The 20,265-nt window shown below is 38.3% G+C and overlaps 1 protein-coding gene across 5 annotated transcripts; it reads left to right on the top strand.

Moving 5' to 3' along the window:
- The first annotated feature begins 1,105 nt into the window (after positions 1-1,105).
- On the top strand, positions 1,106-16,967 carry ACP7 (acid phosphatase 7, tartrate resistant (putative)). Of its 5 annotated transcripts, none has more exons than XM_032955830.2 (14): positions 1,107-1,230; positions 3,663-3,831; positions 4,199-4,399; positions 4,612-4,794; positions 5,889-5,914; positions 6,048-6,145; positions 7,618-7,680; positions 8,804-8,918; positions 10,833-10,946; positions 11,097-11,163; positions 12,415-12,482; positions 13,197-13,268; positions 14,290-14,427; positions 16,591-16,967. In XM_032955830.2, exons 2-14 carry the CDS (start codon positions 3,720-3,722, stop codon positions 16,654-16,656), a joined length of 1,323 nt encoding a protein of 440 aa, XP_032811721.1. In that variant the 5' UTR covers positions 1,107-1,230; positions 3,663-3,719; the 3' UTR covers positions 16,657-16,967. The 5 variants fall into 5 exon arrangements, with proteins under 5 accessions (XP_075923833.1, XP_032811721.1, XP_032811725.1 ...); XM_032955834.2 differs by having other exon boundaries at positions 3,663-3,940; XM_032955832.2 differs by having other exon boundaries at positions 1,163-1,293.
- Positions 16,968-20,265: the final 3,298 nt, after the last annotated feature.

The following is a 20,265-nucleotide window of genomic DNA, read 5'->3' as shown; positions in this document are numbered from 1 at the left end:
TGAACTTAAAAGAGTATTTTAAAGGATTATAAGTGCATTGATATGTATTTGCTTAATAATAAAGTATGTTATTGACTATACTATTTCACATTCCCTGCAGTAAATATCGGGTGAATTTTTTTTATTGCAGATAAAATTATAATTGTGCTGACGTTTTGTATTTTTATTCTTTCGGTCTTTCGGTAAAATCATGTAGCTAGGTTCAAAGAAAATAACTAAAAAAACTATGACATTTCGATCACAACACAAGCGGTCGTCATCAGGAAAAGGGGGGTTAGCTTCTCAAGGCAAACTGTTTATAAAGGTTTGAAATGGGCGTAGCCCCAAGGTCAGCAGCCAATGTTAATGTAGGTGGTGGACAGCAACCACGACGGTGGTTGGTTTTCCTCCAATCAAAGGGCTGCCAGGTGAAAATTAGCATATTGTCAGATCGGTGAGCGGCCTCCACGGCGAGCGCGCTGAGGTGGCTATGTTAATGTGAGATATTAGCGTGTTCATGTGAGATTGGCATGTTAATGTGAGAGATTAGCGTGTTCATGTGAGAGATTAGCATGTTAATGCGAGGATTAGCATGTTAATGCGAGAGATCAGCATGTTAATGCGAGGATTAGCATGTTAATGCGAGAGATCAGCATGTTAATGCGAGGATTAGCGTGTTAATGTGAGAGATTAGCATGTTCATGTGAGAGATTAGCATGTTAATGTGGGAGATTAGCATGTTAATGCGAGGATTAGCATGTTAATGCGAGGATTAGCATGTTAATGCGAGAGATCAGCATGTTAATGCGAGAGATCCGCATGTTAATGCGAGAGATTAGCATGTTAATGCGAGAGATTAGCATGTTAATGCGAGAGATTAGCATGTTGATGCGAAAGATTAGCATGTTAATGATGGTCACAGAGCCGCACAAACGTTACAAATATCAGTGCCCTGACATGTCATGTATCCAGTTTATGGGGCTTAAATTAATTGGGAGTAAGTTTCGTATTACAACTCCTGGTCATCCGAATGTAAAAAAAAACCTAATTGTATCACTAAAATGTAGCAACCTCAATTGTGTCACCAGATATATGTGTCAACATTTGCCAATGCTGCCGTGCTCGGTATTTTACAAACGCGTTCTGTCTTGGCGGCACGGGCTTCCGTACGTAAACAAACGTCCACGTGACTTCCTGAGCGGTGGCCTTCTCGGGTTGGGGGTTTGTCGCTCGATCCTCGTCTGCACCGCGGTAACGTCTACGCAACGTTCCGGCTGGGACCCACACGGATTTAGCCGGTTAAAGCGTAACGAGGTGGACTCTTTTTTTAAACGAAACTAAAACAAGAGTTCTCACTCGCTCTCATACCTGTCAATCCATACGGTTTACTCCGCATTCTCGTACGAGGAAGTTGGGTTTTCAGGTCCACGCGGCGCACGGTCGTATTTGTTTGTGTTTCTCGCTTGTGTTGGGACTTTGGAGGATGAACGTTGAGATTTATAAGGGCACGTGGTGACCAATAAGGTCTGAATTGTTCTGTAATAAGCTAGGCACTGATAAGGGATTGACAGGAGTGTAGCGGTGAGTGCAGTACTGGTGATTGTCTATTTGTTTTTGTTTCTCCCTTGTGATGGGACTTGGTAGGATGAACGTTGAGATTTATAAGGGCACGGGGTGACCAATAAGATCTCAATTTGTCTGTAATAAGGTAGGCACTGATAGGGGGTTGACAGTCATGCGCTCCCTTGAAAAGTGAAGCGATGTCTTGTAGCCGCTCGGTGGCTCTCATAGCAAAGCCTCGGCCGTGATGTTTCTGTCTTGTTTGTTCGCTTGTTTTTTTCATCTATATTAGAGAGTTTTGGGGTTAGATCGTGTAAATAAAAATGTGTCGTTAAACCCACCACCACCCGACACAGCCAGTTAGTAAGGTTTGTCACGTACACATCACATGCCAATTCATTACTAGTACAACAGCACACCGGTGTGTTGGAGAGCAAATCGACAACATTTGAGTTTTGTTGGTCTTACAGCCGCTAGACTCTAGCTCACACAAGTCCGTTATAGTTGCGCGTGTAGATTGTGTGTATCGGGCTTTTTCTGACACCCTAGTTTTGAAGCTTGATTCATTGGGGAGGGAAAATAGACGTGAGTTTACGTCCAAAGCGCGTGAATATCGCGCTCTGTTTACGGCACCATCAGCTCCCAAGTGAACGTCTCGTTGCACCGGCATCGCAAGAGCGTTGTGGCGGTGCCCTTGGTCTTGACCTATCAGTATTTTCCCCTAATTAACCCTCCGACCCGCGTCTGGATAGCTCGAGTCGCACGGCATCGGATCGGATCTACTATATTTTGTAAGGTTGCTTCTGTCTTGAATGTATCGCATGATAGTATCGGTAATTGTAACGTATGTATTAAGTTGCCATTGTGTCTCTGTTGAGCTGGATGGTGTTATATATTTTTTTTATCCAGAATATGTCGGGAGAGATAACCACATTATTGTATTACGATGAGTCAGTCAGTCGTGTTCTTAAACACAGCAAGTGGTGTCAGGTGAAAAGTTAATGAAGAAACCAGTATCACGAAAATCTATTTTTTCTCTCCAGAGCACCTGATTGAAGTTCCACGTTTCTTTGGCTCGAAATCAGTCGTTCACACACACACAAAAAAACGCTTTTCTGTGCTGTTAGAGTGACGTTATATTTCACATTCTGAGTCGGAGCACACAACAATCTCTGTTGCTAATTTTTTATTTATCCGGAACCATTGCACGTTCCTGTGGCGATGGGCCAACAGCTGTGACTGCACCAAGTGACACTTTGCGATTCCCTCCACTCCGGCGATGTGACGGAGATGATTACTACAGGATCACGAGACGTCCAATGTTTTCATGATAGGACCCCGTGTACCTTTACTGCACCAGCCATGTGACCTGTCAAGTGATGCTGTCATTTTCCAAAACAAAGAACAGGAATTCGCTGATCACTTACCCTTTACCGGCATTTCACTTCTCGACTTTGCAATCATTTACTCACTTTCCCGCCATTTAGGTTATACCGACCTTGTAATGCTAGTGCATTACAATTATATTACAGAATAGAGCATTTAATTGTGAAGAAATAATTGACCCCTTACAATTGGATAGGAACATCTTAATTTGATATTTCCAATGGAAAGGCAATGTTTTTTTTAATGACGGTCCCTTTGTACTTTTAACGCACCAACTATTTGACCTGTCAAAGTGATAAGTCATTTCATCAAATAAAAAGCAGGAATTTTTATGATCAGTTAACCCTGATCAGGATTTTACATCCCGACTAATTATTTTACTCACTTTCCTGCCATCTAGGTTTTCCAGTGGAATTTATCTGAATTATAATTATCTAACTGAATCGTAAAAAAAATCTTGGATATAATTTACCCTCTACAATTGAGAAGGGAAAGTGAAATATGATATTGCCAGTGGAGAGGCACATCACATGATGAGGTGAATTGTTAATATGCATTGTATGCAAGTGTTAAGTCACATGTTTGGATTGTTATACCAGTTGCAAACATGATGCTGTTAAACAATTGAAGACTCCGCACTTCATCAGTCATTCTTTTGTATAAGCCACTCTCAACACTAACGTTCATTACATGTTTATGTGCCCCTCTTTTTATCCAAATGTCAATCCCTCCTTAAGATCTAGCACATTTAAAGTCAGTTTCTGGCACAACGAGGAACTGGTGAGAGAAAGAAAATGGCTGGAACAATGTGGACATGCAGTGCGCTGCTGATGATGCTGGCTGTGATCAGCAAAGGGGGCCATCCTATCGGATTCCAGCCAGAACAAATGCACTTGTCTTTTACTGGTACGTGACAGAAAACACGGCTCGGTTAATGTTCTTGCAAGCTATAGAACCACTTGGAGGTAAAGCAGACACAATTGTCACACAGTTTTTAAGGCCAGATTATTTACAGGTAAGTGTCAGTTTGCAACAAAAATATAAGTACAGTAGAATATGTATGTTGAACTTCTTTAGCACCGTATGTAGCCAACAATTATGTGTAACACCATTATGAAACCATAGTGAATATACACAATGAGTAAAATGCATGTCTTATGTTACATATAGTTGTAAATATTTAATTTTATATTTAATTTGCCACCATTTAAGGTCAAATTATATTACACATCTTAAGGTATATTAAAAAATAAGGCTGTTATTTTCTTCACAGGGAACCCACGTTCCATCATGGTGACATGGGTGACGACCAATAAAACGGACTCGATCATTGAGTATTCGCGCTTTGGATCCAAGCTCTTTGGGTTGAAGGCCATTGGAAGCAGCACTATTTTTACAGATGGGGGAGTTGAGAAGCGTTTCATGTACATCCACCGGGTCCTCATCAAAGAGCTGGATCCTGGAGCACAATATGGTTTGTTCACCACATAACTCAACATGTTAAATATTCAAAATGTACATTTCCCCTACCTTTCTAATGCTGTCTAAATCACGGATCAATATGAATTCCTATGCTCAGCACCTACCTTCCCCCACACCTCCGATTAGCACGGTTGGCTACGTACGGTGCGAAAGAAGTTCAACATACATACTGATAGCAATGGTTTTGTGTTTTGTGTGTGACAGTCTACCACTGTGGGAGCACAGATGGCTGGAGTGACATGTTCTTTTTTTCGGCCATGCGGGAGGGGTCTGACTGGAGTCCCCAACTTGCTGTCTTTGGAGACATGGGTAACGAGAACCCACAATCCCTAGCTCGCCTGCAGAAGGAGACTCAGATGGGCATGTATGACGCCATACTGCACGTCGGTAAGGAGTTACTGAGTTGTAAAAAGTGGTTAATTATTTATTTACTTTATATGCTTTTTATTAATGCATGCAGCCACTCATTTCTTCACGTGTCTTATTCTTCAATTATTTACACTTTAATATGCATGGGTTTTTTGGGGCTCAAATTGGCAGCTTAAATAAAGGGGGAAGTCAATGTATGGTCTTTGTAACATTTTGTCTTACTTATAAATAGTTAAATATAGTACTGTAATTTCTGTGTTAATAAAATATTTTCAATGTGGAATATCTTTACAATGTCATCCTTGTAGTTTATCCAAAATAAATTGGAATATTCTGCTGTAAGACACAGAGTAGGTTTTGTCAATAAAAATATGCATAAATATAATACTTTTCAAATAGTAAAATCTTCAACAAATCAGTATATTCTGGAAAATGCTTATCTGAATGTAATGTTGGTTACCTTTCTGAATATATGATAAAGATACGTGACAATTTATTTTGCTGTATTGTATTCATATACTGAAGAGAGGTCCATATTGCGTTCTCCAAAAAAGATGAGTAAAACTAAATGTCGTAAATCGGAATGGTATTTTCCACTAATTTAATACTAAAAATTAGGGACGTGTTTCAGAAAGTCACGCTAACTCTTGTCACTCTTCACAATGCAAAACTAATAATAAACAACAAATATGACATTGATTGAATCATAATCAATTTAAAACTAAAATTATTAACCTTTCCAGGGAACTCACCAAAAGATCTGCATTTTGGAAAGGTGATGTGGAGCCATTATTGTTGCACTGTAGGGATACCGTGATGCTGACGCAGATGGATGACAAAGCCTCCCGGGTCCTTAATGTTTGACCTCATGGCGCGTGCCATGTGAAATTTCGTTCACGCATAAATTCGATTTCGTTAATAGAAAAAGTGTCCTTAATTTGTCAAGTGCTGAAACGCAAAATGTTATAAAACGAACGTTTCTAAGGGATACCTGAAGTGCAAATTACAAGACACTGCGACATTGGCATTCTTTATCTTGCCTGTTTTATGAAAGTAATTTTTTATTGTAAACATGTAATTGTTATTTTTTGTTTTTTCTTTGTGCTTTTTAGGTGATTTTGCTTACGATATGGATGAGGTAGGGAGATATGTATGATTGACCATGCTTAAACTTTCTTTTTTGCCCATGTATTTGTTTATTTATCTTGGAAATCTCAACATCCACAGCTATTATTGTCCTGTTGACTGGATTCATTTGTATCTTATTTCAGGACAATGCCAGGATTGGAGATGAATTTATGAGACAGATTGAATCCATCGCGGCCTATGTACCCTACATGACATGTCCTGGAAATCACGAGAATGCATAGTAAGGTTAACCAATCTGGTCTTTTGCAGCATGTAACATTATTAATGAACATTGTTTCTCACGGAGCCCTGAATATTGTTGTGATGCAGACAAAATGAGTAATTGCATTGTGGTTTGTGAACTAGGTTCCCACCTAAGTGACCGGGCCATGATGCACACCTCTAATCCTGTAATTAAATCTCATAGTACTACAGTGAAACCTCACTTGATTTCTAGGGGGCCATAAAAAAACATTGAATTGTGGACTGCTAGTTTCTTCCATAGAAAGTGCATATTTGATGCTGTGTTCTTAATCTGCTTCCCTTTCTTGCTTCCACTACCTTTCTAATGCTGTATAACTCTCTTTCAATATTCGTTCTTAGTCCATATCTCTGCCATGCACTTTCAGCTTCTGTCACTTATGTGTCTTGTCTCTCAATGCTCCATCCATCCAGCTCTATACTTTCTCTCTCTGGTTTTCTCCATAAATCTCTGTCTCTGCTTCAATCACTCCGCGCCTATGCTGGTTCTCCACACATCACCCACTCCACTTGGCTCGACGGTCACTAATGATGCATTATAACGACCACGGCGTAGCAGCCACATTATTATTTAGTGCTGGGCCATATGGACAGAAGTGAAGACATGCGGAGTGTGGGGATGTGTGAAACGAGAGAAGTGGAGACTTCACACTGTAGATGTTTTGATTGAGAGAAGCAGGGGACACATCATGGAAATACATGGAGTTTCGGCCCAAAATCAGTGGGTGCACTGCACAGAGATGCATTGAGAGCAGCAATGTGTCAATATGACCTTAACTAATGCGGAGCACATGCCACATAAGAGCATGCATCATGGTTTTTGAAATTCCCCAACATAAGAAAAAGGTAGAAAAGTATTCAAAATGGTTTGACTAGAGAATTCTTAACAATACTTGTGAAAAACATGGGGATGATTGTTGCAGGAAAATGTTACATTATATCAATGTGGATGTGATACCTACCTGAATTGATAAGTGCAGATATAACTGAGAAACAGGAACGTGATAGCAAGGTTGTATGGTACGCTGCTTTAAATGCATGCTTGAAAATTCAATAACTTATTTTACCTGACGGAAACGCATTCACACCAGCAGCTTGCCGTTTTGATCCGTTCAGAATTAAATAATGCCTGAACTTAGTGCTATTTTTTTAATTCGCATGTTCATATAAAACAATACATAGTGTAATGCCTTTTATGGGATGTTACTATCACATCTAAAACCAATAGTTTATTGTGTCCTCACATGACTAGGCGTACTCAAGTCATTGTTAGAACTGTGAACAATGTTTATAACCATGATACATTTGTATAAACATATGTCACATAATACATTTGTAATTATTTTACCTGGAGACTTGGCTGTCTTTTCATGTTAAAGATCCTGTATTGTTAATAACTTTTTTGTTATCATTAAATTTCTGACTTTTAAACTGTTTCCTATTGCCTTACAGCAATTTTTCAAATTACAGAAATCGGTTTTCCATGCCTGGAAACACAGAAGGCCTCTGGTACAGGTGAGAAATTGCAGTCATAGACATTTCCCTTTGTCGCAAAATAATCTGAAAATGCTAGTCATCACAAGGGCATATGATTTGTTGGACAGGACACCTATTTCAGTGACTTGAGATTGATTGCAGTTAACAAAGGTTGACTTTTCCATAATTTTAATTCGACCTTAGTCGAGATACAGACAATCCCCCTCCCATATGTGCCCAAACAGTAAGCCCAGACACTAATTCGTGTACGTTCTATTTATGTAAAATATATTGGAATGGTTTTGTGATTTTTTTTGTACCATTTAAATAATAGGCAACAATTGTTTGTATAAAAATAAAAGAGTGGAAAATAAAAGAGCAATTCTGTAAAATTGTGAAAGCAATTCTGCAAGTTTCAGCCACAAATTATAATAATGTAGATACCACTTGTAATTGAATGGCATTGCCACATCAATCAGCGTGCGGCATGATGAACACAGCATTTCTGGGTTTCTGATGCGTATTTCATAGTCACGTTCACTTATTTAAATATATCTTTTTTGGGTACATTTAAATATTGCTTTTTATGATTAATGTTTTTTTTAAGCACTCAATCCTCTTTAATACTCACCTTTTTACGTCACCATTCTGAACCAATTCCACCTTTGGTAGTTACCCAGATATACATACCCTGTATTTTCTGTTAAATCCCTCCAGCACTTTTATTTTTGTTCGGTGACTTTTACATAACATGTGCCTTTAACCCTTCTTTCATCCTTGTTAAGTTCAATAATTTCCTTGATTTTCTATAGTTCTATAGTTCATGACATCACATTGGTGATGAACTACAATGGTATTCAAATGCGCATGAGAAGATACATGATGAAAGAATTCACCATCTTAGATTACTAATGACTGTCACTACAATTGTGCCATGCTCACTACCACTTCTTTCATACATTTCATAAGGGTTTAATCTTGAAAAACATCGTTTGAGACATAGTTACCGTAACATATAATTTCGAGTAAGGTGTTGACAACATGATTCAATAACACATTTATGTTTTAACAAGGTTGTGAAAAAGTATTTAACACTTTGAGCAATACGTGTTCAGCCATGTCTTAAACCAGCAATAATGTATTACTCCATTCTTTTGGACAGCTGGAACATTGGTCCTGCACACATCATCTCCATCAGCACAGAGGTGTATTATTATACAGACTATGGCCTGGACCTTCTGCTTAAGCAATACGAGTGGCTCAAGAAGGATCTAGAGGTAATTACATAGCTTTGAACTTGATTATGCCCTACTATCGCTTCATTTTTGAAATAATAGGATCACCTTGACTTGTTTTTTTGTCATGCATATTCGGTGGCATTTTTTTGTTGCAAAGGTATTTTTTTACGCAGTCGTAGACTCGATTGGATTTGTACAGTGTTGATGTGACTCAGGGGAAGCTTGCATTACGGTGATGTTAATTAAGCTAATTGGTTATGATGTCGAAGATATGCACCAATTAACACTCCCTATTACATTTTAGCATTTCAAAATTGTTTTGTTAGGATGTGGGATATTAACTGAGGGATCAAAGGTTCAATTAAGCAATTGTATTTGTATGTTTTGACTGTGCAACGTTCCTTTTAAATCAATATCTAGCTCTGATCGATGAACGAGAGAGCAGTCATTAAATTAAAGTGCCATTCATTCAATAACCTTTAATATTTCGCATTGTTAAGTGCCTCAGCAAGTGTTTTCCATGGTGCACTTGCCTGCTGTGGCCAAAATGCTCAATGTCAATTGCTCTTTCATCCAGATTTATTTGGTTAACGCTTCACATTTCAAACAAAACACCTGGAAGTGGCTGTTCTTTTCCTGTTTATCTCTTGATTCCAAGCTGTGTTGATTTATATTCTTGGTTCTTTCGGTAAAGTCACGTAGAAGGGAAACAATAAAATAATAAAAATATAAAACAATAAAATTCTCACGACGTTTCGACTGCAACACAAGCAATCATCATCAGGTGATGACTGCAACACAAGCAATCATCATCAGCAATCATCATCAGGCAATCATCAGGTGATGATGATTGCTTGTGTTGCAGTCAAAACGTCGTGAGAATTTTATTGTTTTATATTTTTATTATTTTATTGTTTTCCTTCTACGTGACTTTACCGAAAGAACCAAGAATATGAATCCCTGCAGTCACGAAAGCTTTAAATCAAAATCTGTGTTGATTTGTGACAGAAACTATAGGTTGTTGGGAAAAAAAACCGATATAGGTTATGGGAACATTGTGCACATTTTATAGAACTGTAAATAAAAAGAGTGGCTTATTCCATATGACCTGGGAGCTTTCCCTTATTTTCATACTGTGTAGAGCCACGGTTTCTTTTGCAGGTGTGACATCTAGAACATTATCATCATCTTCACGTGGGAAGTGGTTTTTCACCTGTGGTATGTGATTTTAAAAATTATATAGTCATTAAAGAGTCAGGACTAGCTATGAAGCTAAATGATGGAACCTGTGTACTCGTTTTCACAAATTAAATGGAATGATGCGTCTATCGTGCTTTCTAAAATGGAGTTCATACTCATACGAATAATTACAGAGCCATTCGCCTACCATTACACTCGCATTTATTTGTAACTGATCATAGGGAACAAACATTTTCATTTTAGAGTCTAAGCAACCATGTGAGCAAGCTGGATGTAGGAAATGTTTTCTATGTACACAGTCAGATCCAAGCCACACCTTTACCCCCCCCAGTTTCCAGAACATGTTCCCTGGACAGAAGCTTACTTCACTGCTGTCCAGATAAGGAACTGCCTTTGTCGGCAAAATCACCGATTCTGGTCTTGGGGCCTTCAAATGCTGAGCACATGGACATCTCCTAACTTCATCACGAGACTTTGAGCTGCAGTGAACCAATTATCATACCGATTAGATGTACTAATGTCTGTTATGTCTGTTGTTCACAATTGCACCCAATAAAAAAAATTAATATAAATTTAATGACATTGCTATGGGAAGGCCTCCGGCCACTCAAAAACAGTCTTCTGATTAAAACAAGAGTTTATTGATGCATAGGTTGTGTATTTCAGTGAATCTCCCACCAGATAGAAATGTAGCAATTGTGCACACATATAGCTATGGGTCTTGAATAATCTTCAATGTGTTTTAATAACCAGGAGGCCAGCTTGCCAGAGAACAAAAAACAGACTCCTTGGATTATCACAATTGGACATCGGCCCATGTACTGCTCCAACAATGATACCGATGACTGCAAGTCATTCAACAGCCGGGTGAGAATTGAATATAATATTTCGAAAAGTCTGTTGTCGTAAATTTTTTTTTAAAAAGAATATCCTTTTGTGTGAAATATTCATATTTTTTCCTGTTAAAAGACAGACATCGATAAAACACAATCATATGGTCTGGTATTAAATTCATAGGTCCGAACGGGATTCAACTCGAGCTCAGGAGTGATGCCTGGCTTGGAGAAACTTTTCTTCATATATGGTAAGACAAAAACACACAATGAATGACTGACTTGCGATATAAGTGTTTGTTTCATTTATGGATGTCACTTGGAAATACAATTTGTAACTCATGATACATGGTACAGTCCTTGTTTCCATCCACTGTTGTATGAGGGCCTCCCCAACACCATGCGGGTTATGGGCGATGTATGACCCTATTTCACCACGTGGTTCAGTGTGGGGTGGTGAAGGTGGGTAGCATATATGTGCATGTTTTAAATACAGGCATACCTCTTATAGCGCTCAGGATGCGTTCTTGATAAACGGAGCACTCTACGAAACAGCGCTATAGGAAGTCATTATAACATGATTCCAATGGAGAAGCGTTACTGACAGCGGTAATAGCCTTAATAATGATACTGTACACATTCGAAATGTATTAAAGCATTTTATAAATAACATTACTATTAATGATGACAAAAAATACAAAGTTATGTACTCACCAGGTTATTTGGTCAGGGTTTGCCATAAGATTAATTACCGTCTGCCGTAAACACACGTTCTGCAGGAAGCGATACGAACCAATGAGATTACTCGATCCATGGATCGCTTGCCAATGAATCGATGCAGTGATTAACCCCCAATGAATCGATACTCTAATGTAGTTGTTGGTTCGATTTTGAGCAGAATCGATCAAATAGACATCTCGATTCATGTTCCACAAGACCATGTATAGGCAAAGACACGCCCTTACGGGTAATGCCATGCCTGCTTTTCTTTCATATAAGGGCTAATCCAGACAGGAATTTTCCTCCAGGACAAAGAGCGTTATAAGGAAACGGCGTTATAAGAGGCAGCGCTATAAGAGGTATGCCTGTGCAGTACAATTCGTTATGCTGCACTGCCCTCTGCTGCTCACCACGCAACCCTGCAGCCCGATGTCAACCTGCTTGTGCGCATTGATCATCCATGGAGACGATCCATGCTCAACCTTGCTTTGCTTCTGAGATCTGGCAAGATCAAGTTCATTCTTGGTGATTCGGTCATAGGCAGCGTATTAATAATTGGAATTTTTTTTTAAATGAGTCCCAGGAAATCTAGTTATGTCTTGGTCACTTTGGTTAATATTCACTTTGCCTGTTGATTGTTTTTTTTTAGCTGGAGATGCAGCCTCACTGTTTGAGTAATTATTAGACACAAATGGTATATATTTCTAGATGGTCTGTTTTGGAAGGGCGGCTGTTGACTAATGCGTCTGTTTACTTGTTGCTCCTATTGTATGCACATGAAGGTGTCGATATTGAGTTTTGGGCTCATGAGCATTCTTATGAGAGGCTGTGGCCAATCTATGACTACAAGGTAAGAGGAAAAAACTTTCGTTTCTATATTGGAGTTTATTTCAATTGCAAATATAAAACCAGCATCAATCCCCGGCGGTGAAATTCAACACAAGTTATTACTGTAAACGTCTAAATCCTTCGAATATTACAATAAATATAATTTTCATCAAAATTGTCATTCCACGGAGCTCTGATTAAAGTTTGTTGACTGATATTACTAGGACAGTTATGTAGCAATGTATTTTACTTTGTTAACACATTTCTAGAGCTTAGAGCAGAAACCGCTTTTTCGTGATTGACAGTAACATTACCAGGCAGCTGGTGAAAACCATCCTTTGAAGACTTATGGGGTCTGTCTCACCTGATGATTGTAACGTGGGTGATATCCAGTGATTGCATCTCAAGTTGCCTATTAACCCGGCACATCAAAGCCCTTGGAGTGCAACTGTGTTTAATGAATGACTTTAATTAGGACACCTTCATTGAACCCTGTAACTGATGTTTTTTTGTCATTATGCAAATGGTCAGTGTCCTGGAGAGGAGACCCCCCCACCTTCAATTAAGTTTTGCTATTTTTCCAGAAAAACAATGTGTGTAATGTAATGCACATAAGGTATGTTGAAAAATGTGATTACCGAGCTGTTTGCAACTCGGGGGAATTATTAACAAAGTGCAAAATTGGAAATGAAAATGTGCCAATGTTTAACTACACATTTCTTAATTGTTTGCCAAGGTTCTCAACGGCAGCAGAGAATTTCCGTACGTGAACCCCAAAGGGCCTGTACACATCATCACAGGCTCTGCGGTACGTAGCTCTTCAGCGATTTGCTCATTTATTAATACTGCCTTTAAAGAGTTGCATTGTTTATTATTGCACCTGCAGGTGTTACAGCGCTTTTATAAATCCAGGTCACGAGGGTAATTTTAACATTAACTTTAATAGGCGGGTAAATTTGGATGAGTGCAGGGGAATAGAAGCATAAATGTGGGGGAATAGAAGTACAGTTCAACAATGGATTTTGCTGCACTGCCATCTGCTTACCACCACGTTGTAAAATCTCACTGTGACATATGGACCTTATGGCGGTACCCCGGGGTACCATAGTATCCCGGCTCTCGCATAATGTCCGTGATGCAGTAATTTTTCGTCTGTTGATGGTCGGCGATGCGGCAATTGGCTCATCTCGACGAGCTGTACACAGTGCACAATGGTGCACACGAGCGTTCAGGGTTTCAGCACAATCATCCTCGCTGCGTTTCGACATCGCGGAGTGTGGCACTGATTTCGGATTGATTGGTAACCCAGTCGCGGAGTGAAGTAACACCCCTGGAAACAAAGTGTCCCAGAAATACATATTTAATTGCCTCGGCCATTTTGTATTATTTGGTACCCCGGGGTGCCGCCATAAGGATCATATAACAACATGGCTTACATGGCGGTTACCCATCCAAGAATTGTACTATCTAGGATGAATCTTGCTTAGCTGTCAAACTCTGATGAGATTGGGTGCATTCCAGGTAATTGCATCATAGGCATTGTATAGATTATATCATTCATCAACACTTGTTATCCTTTATATCAAATTGCTGTCGCCTGGTTTGGATAGATTCATTTTTTTTAATCAGCAATGTACTGGTACCAGCAGCATGGGATTAAATGATAGGGAAAATGTTTATCAAGGGTACATGACAGAGGGTTGGTGTTAATTTCAATCTGTACAAATTGGATAGTGTGTAATTATACCACGACATGCTTTAATTTTAAACATCGATATAAACGGGTAAAAGGATGCCTTGACTCCTGTTGATTTGTGTGCACTCAACAGGGATGCAGAGAGAGGGTTGATCCATTCGTTCCTCATGCTAGAGACTGGAGTGCTTTCAGGAGCTCTGATTACGGATACACACGTTTGAAGATCCAGAATGGCAGCCATGTATACCTGGAGCAGGTCTCCGATGACCAGGTAGGAATCTCACGTTCAGCATGAAATGCCGTAACAGAAATCATTATTTAGTTGAAAAGCTTAATAATTAGGAGCGTGAAAGCATGGCCTGAAAGAGGGGGCAATATTATTTTTTTCAAATGCCGTAATTATCCTAAAAGCTTTTGCCAAAGTACAAGATAAGCAGTGCAACAACATTTGTGCATCTTTTGCAATCTGCAAGCTTTGATTGGTTTGCACATTGTAATTATAGGTCGGACAAACAGTACTAATAATTGACCATTACAAAATGTGTGCAGGGTGCCGCATAACGAAAAATGTTTTTAACAAATGTTGAAATGTATAAATTGCCCATCTGACATTATTGAACCATTTGCATACATTGGAACAGTCTTTAATACATCCTTTCATGAGAAAGCTATAGTGATGTAGTGTATTCACAAAAAACTGAGCAGATGACATGAAATATGCACCTCTTCATGGCATATTTCACTCTTTGTAAATGTATCAATGACTAACAAATCCAAGGTGGAGGGAATAGTTCTAATTATGTGTGCTATGAACCCTCCAACCTTAATTTTATTCTTATGCATGGCCAAGATCATTCGCAATTAATATCTGTACCAGCAATGGGCCCCCTCCTCACTAACCTGCATTTCCCAGTGTGGTAAAGTATGGTGAAATACCCTCCATGATCGACATGGTATTGGAAAGCCTTCATCCTACAGTCGATCGACAAAGGTTTAAATTATTATTCATCTCATTAATTTAACCATCCTTCAATAGCTACAGTTAACACATTTCCAAATGATTGTATTATTTAAATAAACAATTGGAGACAAAATGCCTCTCTCCCATATTTAGCTCCTACATTAAAGGAAAAATATGGTTTCCATCTTTTCATCAGCATTGGTTTGATACGAACAAACTCTGGACTAGTTTCAGCATTGAATGTCTCATCAGCAGCCAGGCTTGCTTCAACTGCACCTCCAACTAGCACACTTGGCTACCTACGGTGCAAAAGAACTTCAACATTAAACATACAACCAATGATGGTGAACTGCCCGGTGTTTAAAGGCCATGATCCTTTCTGTTAGAAATGGATCCCGAGTTAAGTCAAAACTATATTATAAATAATAATTAAGCATTGTTATGGAGATTGTCAGTAACAAAATAAATAAGATGGCATAATGCCTTCTTCCCATATTTGTCTGTCTACATGAAGCAAATCTTAAGTTTTTCAAATCTTATTTTCAGAAAAAAGGTCTTGCCGCTGAGATATGCACTCCCAGAAGGCAGTTCAGCCAATTGGATGTGGAAACATAAGTTCGTTTTTATGCAGAGAGATGCATCTGGGGAGAGGGAATTAAATAAGTTGTGTTAAGATGTTAAAGCACCAAACTGAAACCTTTTGCAAGTAATCCTGTCTGCATTAAGCACATATACTTGTGGTGAACATGCAGACCTATTCAAAATATATATATATATTTTGTTATTTTGTTGTTTTTCTTCAACGTGACTTTACCGAAAAAACTAAGAATATGAATTACTGCAGTCACGAAAGCTTTAAATCAAAATTTAAATGCAGACCTATTCTCATATTTTGATAATGGCAAGGGAGGTCCCATGATGTAGCTGCTCGCCCCGAGCTCTCAATGTCGTGATAGTGGCGTTGTCTTTGTGCTGTTCGCCTTTCGGCATCCTCTGGTCTGACACTGTTTGAGACGAGGGTCTAAAGAAAGCTGTCTCTGGTGTGGACCAATCAGTTTCAAAGACAATGCATATAATATCAGAGTATGTTTTATTTGTTTACATGTTCACATGATTCCTTGAAAAAGGTTTCAGTTTGGTGTTTTAACATCTTAACACCTGTATTATTGCCAGAAAGGGTTAAACCTATTCTTATGTTTTGATAATGGAAAATGAGGTCCCATGAAGAAGGAATTATATCTGCTTATTTATGTTACATTCTCTGCAGCGACGCATGATACTCCATGCACATAGTATCAGAAGCATTTTTAAGCAACTAGTGGAGAGGCAATTATATTATTGATTGCAGTGCAATGATTTTCATTTAGTTCCTGTGCTGCACGGTCTGGCCACGTGATTACATTAGAATGACATTTTTCATGATGATGGCAAAGAGGCTTTTAATTAATTGTTCGCCATTGTTCTTGTTTATAGAGTGGCAAGGTGATTGACAGTATGTGGCTCATCAAAGAAAATCACGGCGTTGCAGCATGGGTTTGAACTTGCAGAGATAAAAAAAACCAACCAAGATTCACCATCACAATTGATTGCTCTGCTACTGAGTAATTGTTCTTTTTAAAAATTGTGAATTTTTAATAATGCAATTTTTTAATGCAATTATGCACTTTATAAAGAAATGCAGATGATCATTTTACAGCATGTTTAATTTTGCTGAAATAATGTTATTCATGTACATTTTCACAAGCAATATATATGTACAGATATCTGTCAATGCCCTGCTGCATGGAGGTGTACATTTAACTGCTTACAATTTTGCAAATGTATTAATAAAATAAATCACAGCAGACTGACCATTGTGTTCTTTCAAAATTTGTGTGTTGGTGTGTTCCCTAAACGTTTATCTAATTGATGGAGAAAAGAATAGGTTATAATGTAGAACATTTTCATAACACGAGGATACATTATGCAATGTCCATCAGTGTTAAAGATATGGAAATCACACCTCTACTTACTACCATACTTTTATTTTTTATATTTCCTGTGTTATTTAAGATTCATGAAGTTTGCATTGGTTGCTCCAAATTAATAATTATTGTGGTCCTTGATTTACATTAATTTACAAAAAAGCACTTATTTAAATTGTCTTCTTGGCCTGTAAAAGTCTTTGCAAACGTTTTAACTGGATCGTCCCTGGACTTAATAAGTGCGTATTCACTAGTAACTAGTAACAGGTGCAAATGACACACTCCGCATCCATTGGAGGACACTTCACATCCCTGCAATTTTCTCAAGGATATTGATAAGCAGATGGTGTGAAAATGAAAAGGAAAGCTCAAGTTTTGCCCCACAACATGTGAATGTTTTAGGCACATCTTCTTAAAGAGTTAATTAATAGTTTCAAATATGATAAGGCTCTATTTTCATCTCGATATAAGTGTTATTTACCCAATGCAACTAAATGCCATATCAAAATCTAGTTAGATTCGAGAATATTCCTTCTATTTATGTGCCTTGAGCACAACAGCACAACATTTCCAACCATTGCCACAAATATGTAAAATAATAGAATACATTGAGGAAAGAATGGGGACGATCAAACATACATTTTTTTGTGATCAATCACTTCATAAAGCAATGCGTTACTGCGTTAGAGGTTTAATGTGAAAACGATTTTGTTCACACGGCGGCACATTAAATTGCACCACTTGTGATGCTCCCAAGGACACGGTACAACAGGAGCTTCAGTAATTGTTTCCATTTTGGGAATTTTGTGATTTGACCTTGCAAAGTTATACACATGTTATAAGCTAAGTCTGCTTGAACGAAATGTGTGGTATATAAATAGGAAGTCAAGCTCGCATTTCATTTACAGTTATATTTTGCGAGATGTTAATGTAATGAAAGTAGGTGGTTTACCACGAATGCCATTGTTGGTGCTGTTTTTTGAGCCTTGGGTATAAACATTCTACTCTAAGAATCCAAAATGTTACTTAGTCTATGCATTAATTTGTCATTGTGTGTGTGATTACAACTCATATCCACCTACTGGTATAGCGTTAATTTTGAAATGGTAATCCGAATTAAATTAATAATTTCCATTGGATCTCGTTACGCCATGCAAGTTGGAAGTCACAGTGTATCTCCGCTTACTGGCAACCGTCTCATCTTCAAAAATACAAGTATCGCATCGATTTTCAAATACGATCAAAAGTAAAATTTCCACATTTGAGGCGTTTTAATTGCATTTTGTAACCATGGTGGATTGATATTTTTGTAGTCATTAACTATTACCCATCGTTCATTTAATTATAAATGTTTAAAGAGAGTGGAGCTCAAAAGCTATACCCTGGTTCAAAGTTGTATATCATCGTTGTCACCATTACAAACAACCTAAACATTGTCTTAAGATATATTCTTAGCTCTTTCGGTAAAGTCACGTTGAAGGGAAACAACAATATATTAAAATATATATAAAACAATAACCACAACCACCACTACAACAACCACTACAACTACAACAACCACTACAACCACCACAACAACAACCATCACAACAACCACAACAACAGCAACCGTCTCATCTTCAAAAATACAAGTATCGCATCGATTTTCAAATACGATCAAAAGTAAAATTTCCACATTTGAGGCGTTTTAATTGCATTTTGTAACCATGGTGGATTGATATTTTTGTAGTCATTAACTATTACCCATCGTTCATTTAATTATAAATGTTTAAAGAGAGTGGAGCTCAAAAGCTATACCCTGGTTCAAAGTTGTATATCATCGTTGTCACCATAACAAACAACCTAAACATTGTCTTAAGATATATTCTTAGCTCTTTCGGTAAAGTCACGTTGAAGGGAAACAACAATATATTAAAATATATATAAAACAATAACCACAACCACCACTACAACAACCACTACAACTACAACAACCACTACAACCACCACAACAACAACCATCACAACAACCACAACAACAACAACCACAACAACAAGAACTACAACAATAACAACCACCACAACAACAACCACAACAATAATTGTTTCCCTTCAACGTGACTTTACCGAAAGAGCTAAGAATATGAATTACTGCAGTCACGAAAGCTTTAAATCAAAATTGTCTCAAGATGTTTTGGCATAAAACCTCTCAAGATTCTCACGTGGGTAAATAGCCACGGTAAATGTTCGGCAAATGCTTACTTGGGCGCCACGGTGGCGAGATGTTAGCTACCTCGCCTGGTATACAGAATGGTTGTGGGTTCTATCCCGACCCTGACGTCTGTATGTTTGGAGTTTGCATGTTCTCCACGTGGTCGTGTGGATTTTTCTTCGGGTCCTCTGGTTTACCCCCCCCCCCCCCACACACACATTTCGAAACATGCGTTTAGAGTATTTGGCTGCGATACATTTCCACATGATAAACCACTTCGTGGCTGAGTTGCTTCTGAAAAAAGAGCTATATCGTTCAGTGGGCTTAAACCTGGTAAAATAAAAATAGTAGTTCAGTTACTAATTGAGCACACGACTGTCACATCAGGGCTTTAGTCTTGCAACTAATTCCAGGGCATACATTTTTTTATACCCATATAAATATTCAGATGTATTTTTGTTTGATAATGCCTCCATAATAATTCATTTCGAATGCATGAATGCATCAAAAAGTGACAATAGAATGGGGGAAACAGCTATTTCTAACTCCCTGTGATGTTTTAACATCCCGATCTACCACTGCACCAGGCAGTCCTTTTAATGTCCCTTGGTGTTTGTTTGGAGGGACATTTAATGGCTCGTGCGGAGCGAGACACTTCAGATTTAGACTAAGCATTTGTCTTAAATTCCAGAGACTCGGTGCTATTTCCATGGAAATTGCTGTTGCCTGTTTGCTTCTGTTTCTCTTTACCAGATTTGTCTGTGTTTTTTTTTCAGCATGTTCAACAAGTTGTGATAATTGGGTTTTGGAACAAGGTTTCCTGATTTAAAACATCATTTCAGAATATCTCCAACATTTTAATGGACAAAAAAACAGCATTTCATTGAAATTAGTATTTCGTTTTAACTGAATACATCTATAGATCCACCACTGCTTAATAATTACCCTCTTGCTTTATGCTTAACCGGCTATTGAATATAGTGTTGTTAAAGT

This window comes from Petromyzon marinus, chromosome 17 (genome assembly GCF_048934315.1).
Source record: "Petromyzon marinus isolate PM22_M1 ecotype Great Lakes invasive population chromosome 17, UKy_Petmar_22M1.pri1.0, whole genome shotgun sequence".
Lineage (NCBI taxonomy): Eukaryota > Metazoa > Chordata > Hyperoartia > Petromyzontiformes > Petromyzontidae > Petromyzon > Petromyzon marinus.
Note: the sequence above shows the minus strand (reverse complement) of the source record. Positions and strands in the feature narration are given on the sequence as shown.

Excerpts from the sequence above, each read along its gene's own strand:
- ACP7 (XM_032955830.2), top strand. The coding sequence starts at position 3,720 with ATGGCTGGAACAATGTGGACATGCAGTGCGCTGCTGATGATGCTGGCT. Across the intron at positions 6,146-7,617 it reads GGAAATCACGAGAATGCATA|CAATTTTTCAAATTACAGAA; the intron begins GTAAGGTTAACC and ends ATTGCCTTACAG. Across the intron at positions 14,428-16,590 it reads AGCAGGTCTCCGATGACCAG|AGTGGCAAGGTGATTGACAG; the intron begins GTAGGAATCTCA and ends TCTTGTTTATAG.